At 39.9% G+C, this 25,972-nt stretch overlaps 1 protein-coding gene across 2 annotated transcripts in view; it reads right to left on the bottom strand.

The window, feature by feature from the left end:
• The window catches only part of tpk1 (thiamin pyrophosphokinase 1), a 54,229-nt gene that overhangs the window by 22,400 nt on the left and 5,857 nt on the right, over positions 1-25,972 (bottom strand). For both annotated transcript variants that reach the window (XM_054766161.1, XM_054766160.1), the window contains exons 3-6: positions 23,739-23,813; positions 14,350-14,419; positions 3,486-3,558; positions 1,131-1,226 (exon numbers count right to left, since the gene is read on the bottom strand). In XM_054766161.1, the coding sequence (XP_054622136.1) occupies positions 1,131-1,226; positions 3,486-3,558; positions 14,350-14,419; positions 23,739-23,813 (314 nt within the window). The remainder of the gene's footprint in view (positions 1-1,130; positions 1,227-3,485; positions 3,559-14,349; positions 14,420-23,738; positions 23,814-25,972) is intronic.

Consider the following 25,972-nt stretch of genomic DNA (forward strand, 5'->3'; position numbering starts at 1 on the left):
TTTTTACTTTATTTTTGCCAGTGCCTTACAGCATGCTTGGGGATATAATGTGATCTTTTCGTGTATCTACACACGTACCACAAAGAGATGTGCATTATTCCCAAGAATAATGATGTCACACTTACATTAAAGACATTACACGCGCTGTAGAAAGTCATGGTCTAGAATAAATGTTTCTGCAACATTATATAATTGGCGACATGCTGACACAGAAACCGGCAGGTGCCATGATCCAACTCAGTGCACCTAGACAGTAGGTAGGGCTTGCGCACTAAACCGAGAAGAAACGCTCACGGAAGCCTCATCTTAGGTTTCTTCCCTGTTATTTGATCAGGAAAGGTGAAAATTCTGCAATTTTTACTTAAGAAAATGTTAAAACCGACTGAAGTCATGCAGAAAATACATCTATAATGGTTCAACGGATGGTAACACATTACAATAAGGTACACAAAGTTACAGTAGTTAATGAGGAACGAACTTATTAACCCTAACCCTACTCGTTAGTTCCTCAGTAACTACTCTAAATTTATGAGCCTTAGTCATTAGTTCTTCATTAGTTGTTCAGTAAGTACTGTATTTTGGTGTACCTCATTGTAAAATGTGACCCAATGGACAAATATTGATATTTATTTCATGTTTCACCAGGAGAGGTGAGGCTCTGCCTTCCCTGACTGCACGCCCCTGGTAGTCCTGCAACTTCCCTGACTCTGTGGCTTATTTCGAGCTATGTTTACTTCTATTGTGTAAAGCGGCATTAATACCTGGAGGGAGGAGTGGTCACATTGTCACGTTTGTTGTGTGTGGATCCATGAGTGAGCAAGCGTATGGTGGGCTTTGACTTTGTGGACAATTTATAATAATTTTATTTGCTTATTTCATGCAAGGTGGCTATTATCATCAATAACTGGTGGGAGGAGTGGTGTGCTATGTGTTAATTTGAGCTGTAAGGGCAGCTGTCCCAGTAGTTTTGTCCTATATAGAGTAGCTGCAGACATGCATATCTTTGCTTATAGTTTCTGAATGGATCCAGCTTAAATAAAACTGTGCATATGAATATGGCATACTAAAATGGCCATTATTACTAGAGGAGAAATTGTAAAAATTGTACGAGTGAGTAGTAAGACTGTCACCTGCAACTTCCGTCTTTTGATCTCCTCCACCATGATGACAAGACACTTGGTGTAGTCTGTAAGATCCTGGTCACTCGTTTCTATCAGCCGGCACCCCTATGTACAAATAAAGAGAAAAGCATACAACAAAAATCCCAACACAGGCAGAGATAAAGGAAGGTGGGATAACACAGCAAGAGATGAAGAAATGGCTGGAAGTACATCCCTGTTTTGGTCATGTCGTGTCTGTGGGCTCTTCTGCTGAATAATGCAAAAGGTTCAGTGCCCCTAAAGTACAACCGCACAATTTCTTTTTCGATATATTTCTCTCCATATGCTGCCATTCTCCTAAACACATAAACTTCCCTGTGGTGCGCACATATACACAAACGCACACAATCATGCCCACTGGCTCCAATCCATCCTCCCTCCTCTCCCCCCATCTTCTCGTCTCTCACCCTCCCTTGTGGATAGCGCTCTTGTTCTCTCCCTTCCATTTATGCTGAATTATTCCCTTTTTCCAACAAATCTAAGTTAGTACTAAGTTAGTTACTTGTACTAGGTGTATTGGTGACAATGTATTGGATGATATTTCTCCAGGTCCAGCACGAATCACCTTGGCTCTCTCATCATGTCTCAGTGGTGTAGTTCAGGTGGTAACGCTACTAGTGAACGGTGTGAGCGTACTGGCTGTGGTGCTGATAGCACCACAGGTTCATGGTGCATGAGGACTGGGGCTCAAAACCTGGTCAGACCTAATGGTAATTGTTGGTCCTTTTGTCTGGAAGCAGACCAACAGATGGCGTCCTTGGTATTGCGCCATCTATGGTCACCATCACCACCATTATAACGTCATATACATTTGCCAGCTGGCTAACGCCGCTGGTAGCACCGCAGGTTTATGGTGCTAGTGTTCAGGGCAAGCAGTAACATCCTCCATTCAACTACTTGCTGGTCATTTTCTGTAGAAAAAGACTAACCAGTGGCTTCCTTATTTATATCATCATCAGCACCCCCACAAAAATACCCAGTGTTTGTGCCATTTGGATGGCTCTGCTGATAGCACCACAGGTTCATGGTGCACGAGGACTGGGGTTCAAAACCTGGTCAATCCAACTTGTACTACAATTCTTTTGTTGTGAAACAGATTGCTTCCCCGCTTCCACATATCACCATACCACGACTACAATATCATGCATGCTTGCCAGCTGGCTAGCTTCACTGGTAGAACTGCAGATTCACGGTGTAGGAGATCAGTGTTCAAAACCAGCACAAGGCCAATCCTAGCATTAGGCACCCAAATATTTACGCTTGTACTTGCCTTTTCTAAAAACAAAAGGCTTGCCCTGCTTTCTCCAGGTCCAGCACGTATTGTCGTCATCACTACTGATACAATATCATGCATGTCTGCCAGCTGGCTAACTCAGTTGGTAGCACCCCAGGTTATGGTGCAGGGGATCAGGGTTCAAATCCCAGGTCACGGTCACCTAACATGTGATAAGGAGTTGCTTTCACAGTTGGAGATCAATGTGGCACAATGTAGGTAGTACTGAACAATGGCAGCACGCTGCTTTCATCTTATGCACTCATCTTAGTCCGTTTACAGAGGCTAAATGTTCCAAAACTGGTGCACTGCACCTTGACGTCAAGGCCAGGAGGCAGGAGGCCGGGCGGGCACGTAGCTGAGTAGATCCGCCGGGTCCGATTTGCCTTCAGGCATCGCCAACACAGAAGGGCAGGACCGCATGGCTGTTGTGGCCAATATTCTCCGATATATACTCTGTCGTCAAATGCCTCGCCTTTTTGTCCACTTTTAGGTAGACTGTCCCTCACTTGAAAGATGTACAGTGTGGGAAATGGGACATTACATCGCAGGGAGGGCTTTTCGTCAGCCAGGACTGGCATGCGCACACACACAAAATGTATTGCAAAACCGATCCATACGATGGATTGCGCCATGCAGGGCGTACCGAACGGTGTAGCGTGGATGCAACTGTAGTGGAGTAAATTGATGGAACAAATCTCTATACTTCACTCTGCTAAGTTATTCAGAATTGGATTTGTTCCTGGAAAAAACACTGCTAACTATTACAGTATGTAGCTCATAGCCTTAGGGCAACAGTAGAAGCACAGTACATTCCAAACCATGAACAAATGGTGTCAAACAATATGCTAAGGGTATGTTTGAGAAAGACAGAATCTGCGCCAGGTGGGACAGCATGATTTATGGAGCAAAGTTGTGAGGAAAATCTTAAGAATCGGGAGGAAAAGGGGTCTAACTTAAACCCTTATTTATGTTACTAATCAATATGTGTGTGTATGCCACTGATTATGCCTATATAGTGCACGTCTGTGTTTGTTGTTGTCTCCACTCACCTTGTCTGCAAAGAAATCCCGCACTTCTGCAGTAATGGAATCAAAATCCCCACTGATATAGTCGGGGAGAAAGCTGGATGGAACGATAGGGAGTGAGTATGAGTGACAGAAGAAGAAAGATTGCGATTGCACGAAAGGAAGAGATCCAAGATAGAAGAGCAGAGGAGAGAGGAAAGAGGACATCAGGCCGTGTGTCAGTACTTTGATATGTGCGGCAAGGGGGATGGGCGATGGCGCCGCGGGAAGACGGACAGACAGACGGCTCTGTGGCACTGCGCCTGGCACTCGCATTCATGCACACAAAACTTATGGAGTACAAGTAAGATAATGCAATGCTCTGTCAGTGTTTCCCATAGGACTGCAACCTATTTTAAGCAGTGATGGGTTGGGTTGCCACGACGACAACTGGCCACGGAAAAGACACACTGGTGTACCCCGTAGCCCCAAAAAGATCACGATATACGTTTTTCGTCAACATTTTGTAACTGATTGCTGCTTTGATCCGCTAGGAATGGCTGAACTGCTGCTACGTGTGCTGGCAGCAGTAGCAAACTGTGCCGACTCCAGTTGCTTTGCATGTCATCCGTTGGGTGGTACTTCAAATTCTTTAACAGGTTTGATGTGTTTCTGGTGTTTGAGGGCACCGATCGCCGACATACAGTACCTCACACAATCTGCTTGATTTGCTCCACATTACGCGGAAGAAAATGGATGGATAGATATTTATGGCGCACCCCTAATTTCTGCCATGTTTGTTGAAGTAAATCTGCTCACAGGTGATCACCCTAATCGACCCGAAATTTATCGCAATCACTGGTCACAATCACATAACTGCCCAGCCTTCGCATTCGGCGTAGAAATTTCCCCAAAATGTTCTGAGCGATTAGCCTATCGCATGCTTGTGTCAATGCAGCTCAATGAGGTATATTCCGAAGCTGACGTGCACGTGTGGTTCCTGGATGCAAATCGAAAATGGAAGGCTGTTTCTGATTTTGTTTGAAAGCTTGTTGTGTGCTTCCATAATACTATAGGGATATGCAAATGGAGAGGTATTTGTTTTCAAGATTTGTATTAGTTGTAGCAATCAAACTGCTATTTCCTGACATTGGAATTAATTCACCCCGTCATCATTTTCCCAAAGTTTTATCGCAGACAACCCACATATACCCCTCTAACAGAGACAGTGGTTCCAAAATGAACTAATATATGTTTACTATATAAACCTCTCCTTGTTAGTGCATACAATAAAAGAGGATTACAACTGCATATTAAACTGGGCAGAAGGCTGGGGAGTAGATGTGTATGTAGGTGGTGTGCTCTGAATATTAATTTCATTCATTCGAATGAAACAGTGTTCCAGGACAACTCAGAGTATTAGAATGACAAAAGGTGTGTTGCATATATCAGTCAAAACACGTGGGCCAGTTGTGATTAGAACATTTGATTATGTTACGTGTGTGTTTATTTGGGGGGGGGGGAAAATGGGCCCACCCGGGGCGGTGATTGTTGCTATCCGGAGAAGTGCTCAGATGATACGATTTCACGGTTGGTTGGGTAGTGTGTGTCTGCTAACATTTGAACATCTATTCTTCCGGGGACCACTTTCCCGTCTTCCAACTCAGTTACAGTAATAAGGGATGGTATACACTCCACCCCCAGGTGCAGGATTCACCCAGTGATGGCTGTGGTTAAGTAAAGTGAGAGGGAGCTCATCATGACACTGAATGTCCTCACAAGGACAGAGGTACACGCAAGGATGTGTGTTTGCGAGCTCGCTAGCGAGCGGCGGGAACGATGTTCCGGTTGGCTGAAGAGCGAGATACAGAGGGATTATTTCCTCCCCCTCCTCCCTCCCTTACACACCGATGAGATCCGGCAAGACAAACTGAAGAGCGACGGTGTGAAATCTGCTGCGAGACACACGCTCATACATCAAGGCAATAGAGCGCACACCTCTGTTGAAGCAAGACAACAAGCATTACTAATGCAAATGATTTTGCCTTTGTGCAAACTATTGTGCCAAATAAAATACCACAGGGGCGCACTTACAATGACAATACCCCAATAACCTTCATGACAGATTGGATTGGACGAGACGAGACTGATCTCACACAGTGACCCGTGTGGATGACTCCATCTGAGTCACGGTAATTGACCAGGCGAGGCTCTAAATTCTGCATCTGAGTCCGTGCGCGCAAGTTGTTTGTGTGAACGGCCAACAGGCCTGCCTTCCATGTTAATATTAACTGACACTTTAATTTGAATGGGAAATAGAGCATTTTGCTTCCAGTTTGTCCTCGAGTGCCAGGCGGCGGGGGCGGCTGCGTGACCCTTGTCTAGGTTTGAATAGGCATCTATCAGCCTGCTTGAACATTTCTCTTTTCCTCCGCATCTCTCCTTCTCGCGCTATGCACTGTGCTCTGTTGCTACCCACACAGCTCGGGCCCACTTCATTGGGTTTTTTTATTTATTTATTTTTTTTTTAACAAAAACAAGTCAACTTGTATAGCACTGCACCGTTTCTAGCAGTTACCCGAGGGACGTTTTCAAAAAGAGGAGCTCTCAACCACACTTGTTAGTGTGTTATTTACAAAGATTAGGCATTCCCCCCATGAGCAAGCACTTGACAGAATATACTCGTAAAACACAATACACAGAGAAAGTAATATAGAGCCTAGTCTCATGAGAATATAGTTGGATTTTGTGCAACACAAAATGTCTTTGAACATTTTTTTTTAACTTACTTACATTGCTTTGTTTTAGTTAATGAATGGTATGATAGCAGTGAGCCTCTGACATTTACCGCTGTGTAATTATGACAACACATTGTATTTTAATGGTAAAATAAATAGCGCACAATGCTCGTATTGCTGGAAATTTGTCCAGTTTTGTGTGTAGTGCAGTGTTGAATTTTTAATGCACTAAGTTCTTGTGAGAATACATTCCGTAATGTAGTAGAAAAGGATCAAGGGAGCTGTACATAACCTTCTAATGTCCTCATAAGCCCCATTTACACCGCATGTAAAAGCTGGCGGTTTTCCACTGTTCTGTATAAAAGGTGCCAACATGAAATGGGGGGGACACAGTTGACCCAGCAATATTTAGAGGTAGTATCAGAGCTGTATAAGGACCTTACCTATGTGTATGAAAGCACTGGTGCAGACGTAAATGGTAGTAGCTGGACTGAAAAAAAAAAAACAAAAAACGTTGCGTCTTTTAGGTGCTAAATGAATGCAGACTCAGCCACCTGCAACAAGTATTTGAATGTATTGTGCAAGTAATGTCTTGTAAATAATGTAGCATCCTGGGAGCCTGGCGCTCCTTTTAAACTTCACGCCAACAGCAGTGCTCAGTTCCCACGGCACATGCGTTTCGCCAATGTAACACTACACGACTTCCATCCATCCTTTTGAGCTGTCACAAAAGCTAAAAAGTGGTGTCAAAGTGAAAGTTATGCTTCAAATGTGTATTTTTTTACAAAAAGCTGCTGATTACTAAAGAACGGAAAAAGGTATTAAACTTTTTTCTGATGAAAGATGGGAGTCCAATCTTTATTCTGGTTCCATGTTTATATAGCAATAGGACACAATATTCTGTGTGCTTTGAAAGATCAGTCCGGTCTAAACTGGCCGGTAGTGAATGGGTGGTCTTTTGGAGAATGGCTGGGACTTAAAGAGTTAACATAGCACAAACGTCATTGTCTGTGCACTTACTGTATGACGGTCCGAAGTCCATCACAGTTATGAAAGCTAATTATTTGAGCAAGCATTCGAATCCCTGCAATGTTATTACAAGATCGTTGAAAACGACTTTGGGTCCTTTTTCCACATTCTCATGATGGGATGCAACATTGGGATGACAAAGGCAAAAGGTCCACAAAGGGGCAGACTGTACTAGAAAACCTTGCTTATCTGCCAGGCTGTTAAAGACATCAGTGATGACCCAGTAGATGATGCCAGCTGTCCCTGTTTGCAGTCAAAGTCACTTGTGTTTTTGCAGCGAGCACCCCTACAATTGTGCACTGATATGAAACTATGGTAAATGTAGCCATGCAAAAACCCGATCTTTTATTTAATCTGGAAAAAACACCTTTTACATACAGTGTGTTGCTTAGCAACTTAGTAATAAATGTGTTCTGTGAATGGCCTGCAAGTGCCCAGCTTAATTTGTTATAAAAAGCCTTTTAATTGCAGGCCCATGAGTCTGCTGTTATAGCGCGGCCCAATTCTCGGTAGTCAAACAATTTAAGCTCCCAAGCTGTGCAAATGATAAAAGTATATTAGAATGGTGAGGCAATGGTATAAAATCTGACCCATCATTTAGAACAATGGCGTCCAAACCCTTTTCCATCGTACTGAAAAATGAAAGGAGGCAAGGACCACCTTGATGTTTTTTAAACCAACACAAGTAGATATACTAAAAACTTAACTTATTTTTCTCGTTAGAATACGACTTTTTTCTCTTGATATTTCGATATTTTTGGATCTTTTATTCTCTTAAAATTACAGCCATTTTTTCCATTTCTGCCTTTTTTTTTTTCCAACTATTTTAACTTTCTTCTCCCATAACATGTTGACATTATTCTCATAACAGTATAACTTTTTAGTCAACCTAATTTTTCAAAAATTACAACTAATTTTTTTTGTCTCAAACTATGATTTTTTAAAAATATTTTTTTTCTTTAATATTTCAACTATATGCTATTAAAATAACATTAGTCTTCCTCATAATTTTGCGAGTTTGTTCTTGTAAAATTGAGACTTAAAAAAAATTATAATACGACTTTTTTCTTAACATTTTGACTCTATTTTTATAAAATTACAGGCGTTTCTTCCATTTCTGCAATATTTTTTTATCCTTTCTTTTTGTAAATTTTCTTCTTGTAACACTGTGACCTTATTCCCATATTGTAACTTTTTCCCCAAACTAATTTTCCAAAAATTACAACTTTATTTCATTTTGTTTGCTTCTCACAGTGCTATGACTGTAAAAAAAAAAAGGCATTACCAAAATTGCATTATTTTTCCTCATAATATTACAACGTTAAAATTAGAACGTTTTCCCGGTTAGATTACAACTTCATTTTTAATTTTTTTTTATTTTTGCTGTTTTTTTTGGTTAAAAAAAAAAAGTTTTCTTGTTACATTATATTTTTAAAATGTGCTGCGGCCCAATTAAAAAATAGCCACAGGCCGCAAATGGCCCCCGGGTCGCACATTTTGACAGGACACCCCAGATTTAGCTCATCAATGAAAGAGTCTATTGACAACATAATTTACTGGGACCACAAAATCACATCCACACATGTACACAGCTGTCCAATTACATTCAGCCTTGATCCTCTACCTCTTCACTCATCCTCTGACTTTATATCCTCCCGCGGAGGATATGATTAGATGCACTAATTAGACGCAATGTCATTTTCCAATTAGAAACGGAGCAGATACAAGGCTGGAGTTCGAGGAGCGCCAGGGGCTGTGCCACAGACACCTGAGGCCCCATGAAAACGGTTTTATTACCGAGATATCATAACAATTAGCCAGTTGATGATGCTGGAAAATGGTTTAGTGAGTATTGCCACAGTTTATGGCATCTCTTGTTGTCAAGCTTAAACTGTTCAAGGGCATTTAATTGACTGATGAGTGTACTTTTCAATAAAGGCTAAGTATTGCGCAGCTGTATGAGAATAGACCTTGCGTGCGTCCTTGCGTGAGTGTGATGACGAGGAGCGAGGAAGTTGAAACAACAGCATACTCTTTTATGGTTCTTTTCAGCTGTAAATAGCAACATTTCAATCACAGGTGGCAGATTTAGTACAGGTTGAGCCAATGGAGCATATTTTGAATAGCAAGATCTGAGAGTCAAGGCAGAAGGCAAATCTAGACTGGATGAGCCTCACATGCATACACACAATTCTGAAAGGAGGAATTATTTCCGCAGTAAGAGTACTTGAGATTCAGCTGGCAGAAAAAAAACTGGTGACGTGCGTCACTGCTGATGTGTTCCACGTGTATTGTACTATACATAACCATAAGATTGTGTACTCCATTATAGATGCAACAAAGGTTAAGAGTAATGAGTAAACGAGCTGGAACAAACCATGAATGTCTTCACAACCCATCCCATCTTGTCTTTAACTTTTTGAGGTCAACAAACCAAGTTTAAAGGCTCTCAAAACGGATTTTTTTCCCTGCCGAAAGACAATACATGCAGGCAGACGAGGGAGAAATAAATGATTACTATATGAGGGCATTGCTTGTACAGAATGAGTTGCCATCATTTGCATTTCACAGAAATTCTCCATTTGTGTTTGTCCTTCAGAAGGCAATCTTGCAGGTGCAGCGTCTCTCGGTGGGCAACGGGAATGCAATGATTGCAACAACAAATGTGAAATAACTTCCATCCTCCTCAGCACGACTGCAGCGCTTCTTCTTGTTGCTTTCTGTCCCTTCATTTAGGCAGACTAATTTGTCAGCCATTTACTGTACTTGCTAGGCCTCAGTGAGCATTTGAGAAACACAATGACATAGCAGTTTTGATACTTAAAAGTTATTATTATTACACCTATAGATTCAGTCTAAAAGCTGAGTGCAATTTTAGCCTAAAAGCTTCAGGCCTTCTTGGCACACACTCACATAGCACAATCAGAGTTGAGCAGCGCTTAGATACGACTAATGGAAAAATACTGGGAGACACACAATAGATGCATTGTTCCCTACTCTCACTTGTACACAAACTTAACTTTCACCTGCTACACACACACATACACACACACACTCACATAGCACAATCAGAGTTGTGCAACGCTTACATACGACTGATGGAAAAATACTGGGAGACACACAATAGATGCATTGTTCCCACTCTCACTTGTACACAAACTTAACTTTCACCTGCTAGACACACACACACACACACACACACACACACACACACACTCACATAGCACAATCAGAGTTGTGCAACGCTTACATACGACTGATGGAAAAATACTGGTAGACACACAATAGATGCATTGTTTTCACTTTCGTGTCCACACAAACGTAACTTTCACTTGCTATACACACACACTCACATAGCGCAATCAGAGTTGCGCAACGCTTACGTACGATTAGGGATGGATACCTTTCACGTTTGAATTGATACGGTACCAGTACCTGGTACCTGGGAATCAATACCGGTACTCCACGGTACCAATTTTCAGTACTTTTGTGTATGTTTATGTGGTAATAAGTGTTAATTTACTATTTTATTTACTTTTTAATATAACATATTTACCTTGAGATATATAAACTTTAACAAATATATCAAAACACCCGACACTTTGTATTGTAACATTGCAGTTATTTCACAAAATTCTTCAGCATGTAAACCGCCAACTACAACTATGTGACGTTTTTTCTTAACTCATTCAATACCAAAGACGTATTTATATGCATTTTTAAACCCGAACGCTCACTCCCAAAGTCGTATTTACACGTCTTTTACTTTTTTTTGCGCCAGAGGCAAGAAGAGATGACTTTTCATGTAGTTTTAAGCAGTGAAAACGTCTACAAGGTGGCAGAAGTGCATTTGATAAGAGCTCGGCATGCATCTTTCCCATGTTTTAACGTGCTCGACAGTGAGAAGGAAGTCAGAAAAATCAGTCAAAATCGTCTAAAACGGCCAGTACTGAGGGGGATACATTTTGAAAAATGGCTGGGATTGAATGAGTTAATAATGGACAAATTAAAACCCAGCTCTACATACTCTTATACCTTTTAATATACTTATACCTTACAAATTCACGTATACAAGGGAAGCAAACTTCTTTTCTGTGAACTACATTTTTATCTTCTTTCCTTGTGCACTTCTTTCTCAAGAACACTAGTGGCCGATTGTGGTCATTGAATTGCTTTGAGCTAAGAAGAAGTGGTTAGTAGTGATGTGCCATGCCACTGATTCCTTTTCAGGCTGGAATCAACGATACTGATCTGATACTGATACTTGGGTTCTACAGTGAACTGCCACACGAACCAAAGAACTTTATTCCTCTTTGGCTTTCCCTGTTTAACATTTTTTGAGAGCATATCATTGTACTTAATCTATTTTACCCATGAGACAGGGACATCTACAGTAAAAGAGGGTCTGTTAGACAAGAATCCACCACCAAAGAGCTCATGTCCCATGACAAAAAAGCCCTAGAGGTGAAACCCCCATTTTCATTGACAGCCTTGAAAGAACACACTCATGTTCACACTTTGACACACTTCAGGGGCCCGAAAAGGCCCCAGATACATCTACGAGCCAAAAGCGGTCTTCCATTAGTTGTATACACATACAGCATTTGGGTGTAAAATGTAAAAAAAATGCATTTTTCTTGGAGTCACACATGCACAGTGCTAAAAACTATCTAGACAGTGCCCTCCACAAGTATTGGAACAGTGAGGCCAATTGCTTTATGTTTGCTGTAGACTGGGTTTGACATCAAAAGATGCATATGAGACAAGACCGCAACATTTCAGCTTTTATTTCCAGGTATCTGGATCGGATGCACAACTTAGAAGATAGCACCCTTTGTTTGAACCAACCCATTTTTCATTGTCATGGTTCATGGTTTTTCATGGTTCTGTCCAAAAGCATTGGAACATGTGACTGACATGCTGAATTTTTTGCCCAGCTGCGTCCTATTATATCACGTAGTCAGTCAATAAATATCACTGAATGTCTGTGCTCAATTTCAGATTGGGTAAGATAGGTTTTTCCCGTGCAGACTGCATTTAGAGGTAAAAACAACATGAAAACCACAGAGCTGTCTATGGGTGTAAAGAAGAAATTGGGAATCTGAGAGAAGATGGAAAATTAACATTGGTCATAGCCACTACAACCATTTGTCCTGGTACACACTGGTGCACAAAGTAAAGTGTGGCCCGGGGGCCTTTTTTTATTGGTCCACATTGTAAAAATATAATTTAACAAGAAAACTAAAAAAAAACAACAAATATTACAAATTCCGCTGTAATTTTACAAGAATAAACAAAAAATACTAAGAGAAAAAAGTTGTAATCTCACTAGAAAAGGTCGAAATTTTATGAGAATAACGTAATATTGTGAGGAAAAATAAAAATTTGACTATCATGAAGTTGAAATATGCAAAACAAACAAAACAACGAGTAAAGTTGTCACTTTTTAGGTTGTGGAAAAAGTACAATGCCAAGAAAATAAAGTCAAAATATTCTGGGAATAAAATCCTAATTTATAAGAAAGTTGAAAAAGATGAAATTTTAGGATAATAAAGTCAAAATATTAAGAGAAAAATGTATTCTAATGACAAATTTTATGATTTTACAATTAGGAGAAAAAAATTCATTTTAGTAGCATAGAGTTGAAATATTAAAGACAAAATACAGTTTTTTGTAAAAAAAAAAAAAAAAAAGATCAGGAACAAACAAAACAAAATAGAGATGTAATTTTTTGGAAAATTAGGTTGGGGAAAAGTTAGAATATGGGAAGAAAGTCATATCATCATGAGAAGAAAAATTACAAAGATTATTTAAGAAGGAAGTAAGAAATATTTGGGAAAAAAAGAAGAAAAATGGTCGGAATAAAAGAGCAAAGTTCATACTAATACACTTTTTCACTTTACTTTTTGCTTTACAAAAAATATCAAAATGGCCCTTGCATCCTTTCATTTTTTAGTTTTTCGCCCTCGCTGGAAAAAGATTGGACACCCCTGGTATATACGCACTACTAGGCCTGTCACGATAATCGATAAAACGATTCATCAAACGATAGAAAAAAAAACTAGGTTGATAATTTTGACGCCTCGATAAATTGACATGTGCGACATGCACGTATGCCTGTTCCGTTTCCTCGTCTCGCTGTAGCACACAGGGTGATGCTTGTGTTTGTGCGCATTGGTTGTATGGTCAAATGAAGGGAAAGAGTGAGCCTCCTGTCAGCTATTCACCCTGTTTGTCTCAGTACGTGGAGGCTACGCAGTGATTGACTACACAGAGTGTTAGCTAGCAGTTAGCAAGCAATCGCTAATATGAATGAAAGCACAAACGATAGTTTCTAAGCCGAATGCCACAGTTCCAGTGTGGATGTGCTGTGGGGCATTCGTCCCAGCGGATGGCGCTTGCTGGGGCGTTTGATCGGAGAAGTGAATGTATAGTGCCCGGCGGCGCGAGCTCGCGGATCGTTTCGCTCGAGTGGAGGAGGACGTGTGCAAGGACAATCAGCAACATTGCATTTTACACCGCCGCTCAGCGGCGATTCAGCTCAAATATGACCCCCTATATTTGTTTAACAATCCACAACATAACTGCGTGTGTGTGTGTACATTTTTTTTGTAGCTTTTTTTTCTTAACAGAGACGGTCTATCTAGTGTAGCGTCGCTGCCAGCACTTCCTGTTTCCCAGCGTGCTTTGCTGTACAGTGTTTGTAAATGTAAAAGTACATGCTTAGATGCTTAATGTCGTGTCTGTTTTTATCCACCTGTTGCGTTGCTGTGTGTAGTTCTTTTGACACAATGAGTAGAATTGGCATGTGCAGTGGTGAACTCCCCCCAATTGTGGGTGTTAATGTAGTCAACTTTTATGACTCACACAGGTATATTTCACTTCAGTACGATCTAGTGGTTCACATGCGACATGACACAAGGAACATTTGATAACTTAAAAAAAATGATAACCTTAATGAGGGGGAAAAAGGTCGAAAATATCGATTATCGCCGATAATGTATAGCACAATTATCGCCCACCAAAATGTGTTATCGTGGCCTACGCACGACTGTCTTGTAATGTGAATTTACTAAAACATTCATTCGGCATTCCTCTTCTTGCTCACAAACACACAAAAACGATTAAACGGACAGACTCACCTGTCATTTTCTCCAGCAGTGACGCTATAGAGGTGATTGGCAGCGCCATCAGCACACGCCGTCAAAAGAGCTGCAAAGAGACAGCAAGACAAAGATAGACACGAGGGGGATGAAATGCTGATAAATTGATGAGAATGGTCACTGTCACATGCAGTAAAATGGAGGATAAAATACATGAGATGATAAGGATGAGACATAGGGTTGGTTCAACCACAGTTCCCGTGGTCATTATTACACCATAGTGGGTTTCACTGTATGCTCCATTGTATGTTATGTCCATTTTTTTTTTTACATAAAAAAGTATTAGTAAGAATCTGACTTCATTTGCTCCAGGGCTGGGCTCCTCCTACAGAAGAAAAGCATATATATTATTTTTCTTTGGAAAAATATTTATAAAAAAAAATAGGTTGTCTTATATTCAACGTCTTTTTCTTCTGAAATTGAGCTACTGTAATCATGAATAAAGCCTTAAGTAAGTTTATATAATGAACAAAGGTGGGATCCAACCTGTGTCAAAGGGTGTGACACACGTGACACTCCTCCCGCCCTGTTGTGTTGAATACATGACAACTACTCCCTAATTTTCGTGGTTTACTGATTCAAGACCCCTGAGAAGTGAATTTCTACAGTTTTATTACTTATTTATAAATCTAATATTTTTGTAATTAAACCTGTTTATGACCTAAATATGTTTTATAACATTATTAGAGCCCTCTAGACATGAAATAACACCCTTACTGTCACCTTTAAACACATATTACCCAATATAGGAGACATAATAAGAGAAAATCAGACATTTTAGACATAAATAAGACTCGTGCTCTTGTGTGTTACTGTAAATGTGCTAGGGGATTTGAGTGGGAGGCGGACAGGAAGTGACGTCGGGGGTTTCGAGTTAGGTTTTTCTTTGGGCTAGAACAGTAGCCCGTGCTAGGGCTTCCTGTGCCTGTTGTTAGAATCTGCAAGCCTGCTGTTCCAGCAATCAAGTCTGGTGCTTATGTGTAATCAATCATTACAGTAACATGACTGACACCTAGTGACAAGTGTACAATACTACATATCATCAACGTCTTTGAACGCATCTTCTGAATGTCTTATATACTTGTAGATATTTTAGTTCATTTAGCCATTTTAATGCTTGAAAATGCTTAATTTAGGCAAATAATCTGTAAAATATGCTTAAATATGTATATTTTTTGACTAATAATAGGTCGTATTCAACCACAAAAGAGCATGATTTCTAACTCAACATATTTTTGATTTGAGTGAAGCTGCAAAATCCAAAGAGCAAATTGTCAAAGGAATTACTGTACTGATGTCCTCATGCTGATGTCTCATTCTCTGATCTGATCAATCACTCACTTCACCAGGTTCTGCATAAAAGCACATACAATATAGGCTGATTACAGCTTATTACTGCTCAAATGCTGCAATTTTGCAGGGTCTCTGTGTAAAGGATGCAATAGACAAAGATAGAATCTCAGTCAATAATACCTATTGTCACTACTTGATATTTAAATTGGTTAAGGTAACTTGTTTTGGTTAATGTATTAACAGTATCTGCCAAATTATGACACACCGAGTAGAAAGAGTCCTCACATTTACTGGTCTGACTTTGATGCTTCTATTTTATTTCATGACACTTTAAAATGGTTTTTCTCACCTTGTACTGTAATCTTAAAAAAGGTACATTTATAAGGGAACAAGATGTTGTTATGCCTCTGCTGTTTCATGGCTCCGAGTACATAAGAGAAATTCACACATTACTGTAGAATTCCATCAATGCCAAAGGTTTTTTTTTTGGAGGTGTAGTTCAACTCTTAACGTCAACAGTGATGTTCAATTTATTTAGATGCCCTCGTGTAGCATTAAAGTTTCAAACATTTTTCTGACTTCTAACAGTGAGGGAGCGCTTACCTGTTTTGATTTTAAAAAGCAGACAAATGAGGAGGTTACTTGCTGCTTTTATGATATGCCATTGCTCAAAATGAGATGCAAACTATTTGCAAAGGTATTCTCTTTCATGGCCTCTATTCTATTCAAATTGAACAGGCAGACTATTTTTTAGGAGCCCTTTTATGTTGGGGGCTGTTAGGGTACACAACGGGGAAAGACTTCAAAGATTTAGTTATGCTTTTTGTTCTTTAGCTCGCTCCAAAGAGACAGCCAACCCCTGTACATGTTGTCTGCTTTGTCTGATACTATTCTTTGATGCGTCCGTTCTTGTGTCATTCTTGTGTCTTGTTTCTGTATGTAGTGTGTATTTACTTGATTAGAACATAAAAAAAATACTTCTATAGACAGGAAACCTGTTTAGACTGAATCAATAGTGCCACTGCTGGTTGTAGCCAAGTAGTGCACTCCCCATAATCAACATAATTTTCGAAGGGGCCCTACATTTCCAACTTTACAGACTTTTGTATACAGGTGGTCCTCAGTTACGAACATGTTCCGTTCCTACGACTGAGATGGAAGTTAACTTTTAGTGAAAGTCGGCTCACACTGTACACAGAACACATGAAGGACACGTAAAATACAGTAAAAAAAAAAAAGATCAAATCCAAGAATTACACAACTAACAAAAACTCCTTACTTTTACCCCTGTTGTTGTCTTGTGCACTGGAAGGGGCGTTGCAAAGGAGGGAGAGACAAGAGGCTTATTGGGAGGAGGAAGTCTCGTTAATGAGCGACAGTCATCCTTTGTTTATCGTGATTAATTGGTTCCAAGTGACCGCGAAGTTGGATTCAATATCAATAAATTGAATATTTTCATACTTAGAGCATAGAAAGCCTGTTTCTGACTTTCTAAATACGGGTTTTACCTTTATTAGAGCCACGTAGACATGAAATAACAGTCACCTTTACACTCCTAGGTAACGTTCACACTGCAGGGTATGATGCACCATTCGGATTTTTTGTTTAAATCGTATTTTTTTATGTGGTCGTTCACATTACCAAACAAATGCGACTTGTTAATGTGAAAGCAAAGCGTCTGAAAAGTGACGTGCATGCGCAAAAGCGTGACATCACTCGCATTTCCGTGTGTTTACGGAAGTAAAGATTGCGGCAGTGTGTGCCATAGACATAGACGCCGTATCGAGTGGTTTGTGGTTTGTCCACTGCTGTGATACATCGACGTTGCCACCATATTGGATGGGTCAAGTCTGCGCTGTAAATGAATACAAGTCAACGTACTTACTTTCATAAAGCGCCTTTCTGCAAAGAAATTCGAGTGAATTATTTTATACATTAAGCTCTAATATACATTTGGGAAACAGTTAGGCACCAAAAAAAATTGATTGTTTTTGTTTTTCGAAAACTAAATGAATAAAAATATACATTCAAGGCATTCAGAAGATGCCTTTAAAGATGTTGTGATGATATGTGTTGTCAATAATGTGACTAATGTTCAGTGAGACGCAACAGGCACAATAATCCCTAACACGGGCTACTGTTGCATAACCCACGCCAAGCTAAATCTCAAGTCTGAACCCACGCTGTCACTTCCTGTCCGCCCCCTACTCAGCTCCCCTCGCACCGGAACACATTTACAGCAACACACATGAGCACAGTAACAAGAACTCAATAATAATGCCCTTAAGGGTCATTACAATATATCGATGAGACAATAGCCACCCCAGGAAGTACTGTACAGAACAGAACAGAAAGTAAAACAAATTACAGAAACAAGGAATGTGTGAGGCTACATTATGTCTTATTTATGTGTCCAATGGCTTGTTTTCACTTATTATGTCTACTATATTGGGTAATACAATTGTAAAGGTGACTATAGGGGTGTTATTTCATGTCTAAAGGGCTCTAATGTTTAAAAAAATGTATTTAGAAGGTCATAAGCAGATTTTCTATGTTCTAGCTACAAAAATATTTGATTTATAAATAAGGAATTAATCGTAATAGACAAGGGATCAAAGTAATTCTTAATAATGAGTTAATTGTTTGAGGTTAATCCATACTCACAATCACTGCATAATATCGTCAGGGATCTAATTCAAAACATTTTTACGATCGAATAAAGTAAAAAAAAAAAAAAAAAAGAAGCAAATTTTAATTGAAATACATCTTTGTTCTTCTAAGCTGCCCTACTTTTGCGTTCTTAACGACATAGTTCTTTCTAAACCACTCGAGCCTTGATTGCAAAGCTGATGCTTGACTGGCTAATGCGCGATGCTCACCAACCTCAGCAGGCTGCTTCACATCAACAAAATGATGAAATGAGGCACTTGGGGGTAAACACATGCACAATTTTGATCTAATACGGAGCGCCACCCTCCCTGATTGCCTCACTGCGTTGTGTCTGAGTGCAGAATCTGTGAGTAAGTCGGTGTGAGTGAAGCGATTGAAGGAGAAAGTGGGTGACTGATAGACTAGATGTGGGGTTGAGAGGGTGTGTGGGTGAGATAAGCAGCTTGTTCCCACTTCACAACATCACACCCAGCACCTGTTTGAGGTCCCCTTTGATCGGTATTCCGCTCTCTTCCCTCCCGCAGATTTTTGGCTCCCTGCTGCTTTACCTCTCCCAGAGGTGACGAGAGGCTGAGGTGTTCTGTGTGTGTGTGTGTGTGTGTGTTGGGTCGGTAAGGGTGGAGACCTGGCTGCGGTGCCTCAAGGTGACCCACAACCTGGAGAGTGACACACACACACACACACACACACACCCTGGCATCTGCTTAGCACATAAACATTATTAAAAATACATGCCGTATCAAGTTCAGGGGGGGTTCAAGCAGCGAGAGAGCTAAGATCCGCCATCCCGGTACCACGGTTGTGTCGTCAGAATCTTCTTCTTTGGATCCCATGGGCAAGCATGAGCCGGCAGCAAAACTGATAAAGAAAGCTTCTCCTTCGGCGTTGCTTGTGGCACTTCACAAACCCACCCAAACATTCCCTCAAACTATTTGAAAAAAGGTCTTATCTAAGCGAGAGGAAATGCCAAAACCTGTCACATCCCGGCATCAAGCCGCATCACATATTTGATAAGTCTCATCTATCTCACAGCAGTCCCGGGAATCTCACAGCGGGTTGGTTTGATGATTTTATGCAACGCTTGTTCCTGTAAGACTGGCAGATTTATTTCTTTTTTATAGCATCGGTGGTCCTGCTCGCATTTTGACTTACAGCCCAATCAGCTGCATGAGTAAAATATTATTATGCAATATTATAAGACTAATGAATCCCCATCTTGGTAATCAACAGACAATATGAGCACCGTGTTAAGTAATTTTTCCCCCCTCAAAGCATTGTAATTAGATTGTCACATCTAGATGTTGCAATCAAAGTAGAAAAATAACAAGAAAAGGCGCGACCTACCATGCCAAACAAGAAAGAGAAAAACAGTCTCAAACAAGAAATAAAGATGGAAACAGAAAAACAAAACAGAAGTCCAACCTGTCTGCAGACATTCAGTAGATGTTTGATATTATTATGCAGTCTTTCACAAACAAACCAACATTCTTGTGTGTTTTATGTCTGTTATACATTTAAATCGCCTTAAACCTTGATATATCCCCCCACAGACCCCCCCAAAAAATATCTTGAGCAAGCGGACTACTTGTTGTGCACAAACCAGATAAGAAAACTGCATTGTCCCGTGTTATTAAAATGTTTCAGGCTAACACAAAGAGCGGCGTCTGTACAAATGTGCTTCTAACAAACAATGGAAAGAGCTCAGGTGCCTCATGGGGGGGCTTTAGCCGGTTGATACAAATATTGTAGCTGTTTAAAAGTCACACTCATGCAGGTTTTAATTGCAGGTCTGTGCAAAAGTTACTTCACAATTTGTATTAGTGTTGCAACTAACGATTTTCTTAGTCAATTAATCTGAATTAATCTGTTGTTTTCGAAATTTAAAAATACTCACATTTGAGGAGCTAAAATCAGAGGATATAACAATTAATCGAATACCAAAATAGCTGTTAATTAATCAGCTAATCGATGAATCATCAATTCATCAATTAAATCCAATGAATAACCATAAAACAAGAAGTTCAGCAACATGTTTGGTAGTTTTTCTCTATTAGAAAATACTTCATGCCACAAAATGTTATCCTGTTCATTTCCCTTTTAAATGATGCCCCATTTGTGAATAAAACATTTGTGGGAAGAGCAGCACAACTGATTCTGTGTATTGCGCCCATGTAAAATATGCCAAAGCTTCCAAACAACTTATTCTGCTAAATATAATACAGCATTGACCTGAATATAAAAAAGACAACCCTGAATATAGGACGAGCCCAATTTTTTTTTTTATCACACCATATTTGGAAAAATAGTTTTAAGACAAAATCAAACCTATTTTTTCCCTAGAGACTTGACAGCTGTTTGATGACTTTGCGTCACTGATCACCAACTTAAAATTAGCATCATAACTCATTCTTTGTTGTTTGATAACCTGCCCAACCTTTAATTCACTTTTTTCATAGGGTTTTGTATCGTGGCTGCCTCTCTCCAAGCCATTGCTGTGTGTGTTAGTGACAGGAAGAAAAGCTCTGAGTCGCTTGGGGAGTAATTTCTTGGCGCCACTTCGCGCTTCGAATTTTGTGGCTTCTCTCGTTTTTTCAAAAATATATTAGTTAATAAATGATGGTGTTTCGTGGATGTACTGTATATGGCCTACTATTAGGAAAAAAATGCATATTTAAGTAAATTTCACATATATTTGGCATAAATTGAGCATTTTCAAGCATAAAAATAGCTAAAGTAACTAAAAGGCATTCAGAAGACGCATTCATAGACTTTGCGATGTTATGTAGTATTCTATACTGGTCAGTCTGCCAGTAATGTGACTGTAAAACCCCGAACATAAGGTACTGTTGTGGCCGGATCCCACACCGCGCTAAAACTCAACTCTGAGCCCCTGATGTCACTTCCTGTCCGCTCCTCACTCAGCTCCCCTAGTACCTGAACATACAGTATTTACAGCAACACACACAAACACCAGTCTTATTTATGTCCTAAATGTCATATTTTATCCTATTATGTCTACTCTATTGGGTAATCTGAGTGTAAAAGTGACTATAGGGGTGTTATTTCATGAGTAGGGGGCTCTAATAATGTTAAAAACTGAATTTAGAAGGCTGGAAAGTTGTTTTATGCTGTACCTACAAAAATATTCCATGTACAGCTGTTCCTCGTTTATAGCGGTTAATTGGTTCCAGACCGGACTGCGATAAATGAATTTGGCGATACAGGATTCACTGTTAATAAATTGAATATTTTTGTAGTTAAAAAAATAAAACCATAAAACCTGTTCATGACTTTCTAAATATGGATTTTAACATTATTAGAGCCCTGTAAAAATGACATAACATCCCTTACAGTCACCTTTAAACTCCAGTTATTCATTGTTTACACCACATTGCGCAACTCTTGCTGCAGGGACTCGAGACGGCTGCTAACTAGCAAGCTAGTGAGCTAGCGAGCTAACCAGTTAGCCTCGAATTTGTTTTTTCTAAACTTAAGAAGGCAAAAACGTACCACTTCCACACTGAATGGAAGGAGAACCTTTTTTTCCCCCTCTATCACGTCGGTCATGCCATGGCTGACTTCACGACTTCATGCAGTGTTAAGGTAATGTAATGGAAGGTAATGTCTCAATGTTTTGTGTTATTTCTGCCGCCTAGTGACCACACTTTTTTTTGGACTAATTATAGACCACAGTCTACCAGGTAACAGTGATTGTTTATTGTGTGAATGCCCTCAGGGCATTGCAATCATCTAGTTAATTAACTCATTTAATCCCAGCCATTTTTTTTCAAAAGACAACACCTTCAGTACAGCCATTTTAGACGATTTTGACTGATCTTTAAAAGGCACACATAACATTGTGTTCTACGACTACATGTATAAACATAGATCCTATCAAAAGAACGATTAGACTCCTGTCTTTCATCAGAAAAAAAAGGTTGGTTTCTACGTTTTTCCCTTCTTTAGTAATCAGCAGTAGAACATACTGTAGTTAGGTTTCAGGAAAATATCAGTTCCTGATTGGAAAAAGGAGAAAAACAGCTTTTTGTCAAAACACACATTTCAAGCATAACTTTCACTTTGACAAATGTTTTTTTTTTTTGCTTTTGTGACAGCTCAATCAAAACCAACTCTACCACAACATAAACAACACATTATTTACATCAAAATAACAATTTATTTACAAATATAACACCATGAACTATTTCAATTTCCACATTTGGAACTGAACTACGTGTGTGCAGGTGTGTCCGCGTGTGTATGCATTAAAATTTCCCTTTCCCTAGCCTTCACTCCCCCACGCTCTCCCACTTCCTCCTTCCTGTCGTGTGTGTTCACATGATCTCTGCCAATCTCTGCATGATCAAATGCACTTCTGCCACCCAGTGGCCGTTTTTATGGCTTAAAATTGCACTGATGCCGAATGCATGAGTGGGGAGTTGCGTCGTCACCTCTTTTAGCCTCTCGCGCAAAAAAAACGGAAGAGACGTATGAATACGTTGTTGGGATCGGGCGTTCGGGTTTATAAAAACGTATACCTATGTCTTGAGTTAATTTCTGAAACGAGGGAGCGATAATCGAACCATGATATTACGAGGCCTGACGAGGGAATCCTACTTCACAGGAATTCACTTGTTATGGTTGGGTCTGGAACCAATTAACTGAGATTAACGAGCGATTAGGTACTGTATTCCGATCTGTACAGTAACATAGCTTTCTCAAACTCAGTCATTCAGTGAGCAAAAGCTAATGTGCTATAAAGTGAAGTTCATATCACTTTATTGTGATTACTTTCTATGACATAAGGTGCTGATGCTTGCGGCAAGTTAGTTTTGCAGATTGACAAGTCTTTTTTTTCCCCCAACAACGTCACAGCAGCTCTGTCTCAGGGCAAGAGACTCATGCTGCATATTCAGCCCGTGGCAGCGCAGGGGAACTTTCTGTTGTATCAAATTAGCTTTGTTTTGAATATGGTAATTTTTTTTTTTTGTTGTTGTTGCAATCGAGGAGACACCGGAGTATTAAAGTTGCAGAAAGGAAGGTTATTTATGATGAATATATAATTAAAAGGCGTCTCACCGGGGGGAATGTGTTCAGAGAGCAGGAGAGGGGTCATGTTCAGTGACAAGGTAGCACATTTGGTGCAGCAGAGGCTACAAAGGCGCGGTAGCGTTTTGGAGCAAAAGCAACAGGGGAGCACAACGTCAACGCTAATGAATGTGGAGAGGATCTAAGTAAGGCAAATAAAGTGTTGCTGACCATGGCTTTATGACCCCAGGATGACAATTTCTGCTACAACGCATGCAATGATGTCAAGCTACAGTATAACAAAAACTCCAGCCCCTTGGTGAATGTCTGATGAAAATGACAGCAGTTCTAAAGGCACACAAAGGTCCAAGGCATACCTTTACTCCACAGCACGTGAAGGTAGTCCTTATCCACAGGCTGGTTTAGGATAATCAGACCAATCCTCTGTTTGCCTGTTGGATCAAATACAAAGAATATCACACATATACTGTAAATGTAGCCAAACAGACTTTTATGAACATAGGGAAAGTTTCAACCATTACAAACCTCCAAAGTAGATACTGAAGAGCTAATATTGTGAACTAGTTCTTGACATGTGCGTCCAAACTTTGCAGCGTTGCACAATAATGTGAATAACCTCAGTGGCCTAAAAGCAAGACAGCGGGTACTTGGAATGCTATGCCCTTGGTAACACACCATCTGCGACTACATGACAACACGGCCCTTTAAAAGCAGCACAAACAACATAAAAAACATGTCAACCTGTCGTTCCCCTCTTTCCTGTGTAAGAACCTCCATGCTTCATTGTCAAAGTCCCTGTCCTGGGATGAATCGTTTTACAAATCTATTTCGCCTCCTCTCTCAACCTCCCATCCATCTTGCCTCGACTTTTTTTTTTCTTCCTCCCTCCTTTTGCTCCGCTGCAAATGCAGAAACCCTGACTGCTACTTTGCAATTGCCATTTTTCTATCTGCAGGGGAGCAAAGAAGTAATGGGAAACAATGCATCCTTTGACAAAGTAAAAACTAGAGCTGCTCGAATAGCCTTAATGGGCCAAAGATTACCGCAGAACCTCTCTCCCAACCCCCTCACCTCGACACGATTCCATTTATCGGCCTCTCTGCCTTTATGAATCATTCCTCATGCATTTTTAACGGTGTTGCTTTTTGTAATAAAAGTGCAAGCTTGAAAAACATTCACTGATTGTTCGGCTTTTTGTCCTCCTCAATTTACGGCTTTAACCAAACTAAACATATGTCATCATGACGAGACTTCAACAAATCTCCCGAGACTTCAACTAAGTGGACGATTTTTTTCGTTGCGGCCACAGATGGCTACCAGTGATAGATAAAAGGAAAAGGGTGATGATAGACGGATAGAATTAATTTCTGCAACACAGGTAAGGGTGTGGCTGCTCAGTACAACATGAGCAATACCGTTCATTAAATAACACATCAACTTTGCCAATCAAATATCGTTTCCCCAACATTCATTAATATGTGGCAGCCCGCCACCAATGAGTTTTGACTGCCATAGATCAATGTGGCACGACCTTTTAAGAATTTTTCATGTTTTTTAAAAAATAAATAATATTATCTATTTAATTTATTTGATTTATTTAATTGATTTATTTTTAATATTTGTAAAAAAAAGTAAAACAAATAAAATGTATTCTTAAAAAAAACAACAACATTTTTGTCATAAAATAAAAAAAAATCCCATGCTTATGCAAGTTTTTTTTCCCCTCCAAACAATGCATATTAATAAAGCATCCAAAAACCTAGAGATGGTTAGATGGTAGGGGTGTCAATCGCAAGATTAAAACGTGGTGAGGTTTCTTGTGTTCTTGCGACAATTAATCCACGCGATAAATAAAAACGAGCTCCATAATTCTGCCGGCCTCCATACAGCATACTGCCATGTGCGTGCGCGTCTGTTTTCCTCGTCTCTCGCCTCCAAACAAGAGGCAAGAAGAGTGTTCACTCTGTGCACCGGTTCAGTGGCGAACAGAGTGAGACCTTTTGTCAGTTATATAGTCCCTTTGTGTCTGTGGGGGAGGCGGGGCCACCAGAATACACACACAGCAAAAAAAGTGGAGCTTCGTGAGGAGCAATGCAAGGTAACGTAGGAGGAAATAGGAGGGAAAAAGATGCTTGCAAAGCCAAAGTGAAAGAGACATATTATTTTATATTATCATAATGGTGGATTATTTGGTCTCAAACAATGTTGACAATAATATCATTTAGCATTCATCTGTGGGACAATAAACATTTCAAAATGCACCCGCATTGTTTTGTGATTAAATGAAAAAAGGTTGTTTGTCCAGTCATATTTTTTTGTTACAATCTTGTCTGGTTCCCGTGGACCCTATCTCATGCCTCGTCTCGTCTCGTCAGTAAGACGGAGTTTCAAAATGTCACATAACTGATTGGCAGTCGGGTGAATAAAGGTTACAATAAATGAAGATTTGTTTTGGAATCGGAAGTCAACCAGCATCTTTTAATTATAATTATAATAATAATAATGGATTCGATTTTATCGCGCTTTTCAAGGTACCCAAAGCGCTTCACAATGAAGTGAATCCATTATTCATTCACTCCACTGGTGGTGG

This window comes from Dunckerocampus dactyliophorus, chromosome 21 (genome assembly GCF_027744805.1).
Source record: "Dunckerocampus dactyliophorus isolate RoL2022-P2 chromosome 21, RoL_Ddac_1.1, whole genome shotgun sequence".
Taxonomy (NCBI): domain Eukaryota; kingdom Metazoa; phylum Chordata; class Actinopteri; order Syngnathiformes; family Syngnathidae; genus Dunckerocampus; species Dunckerocampus dactyliophorus.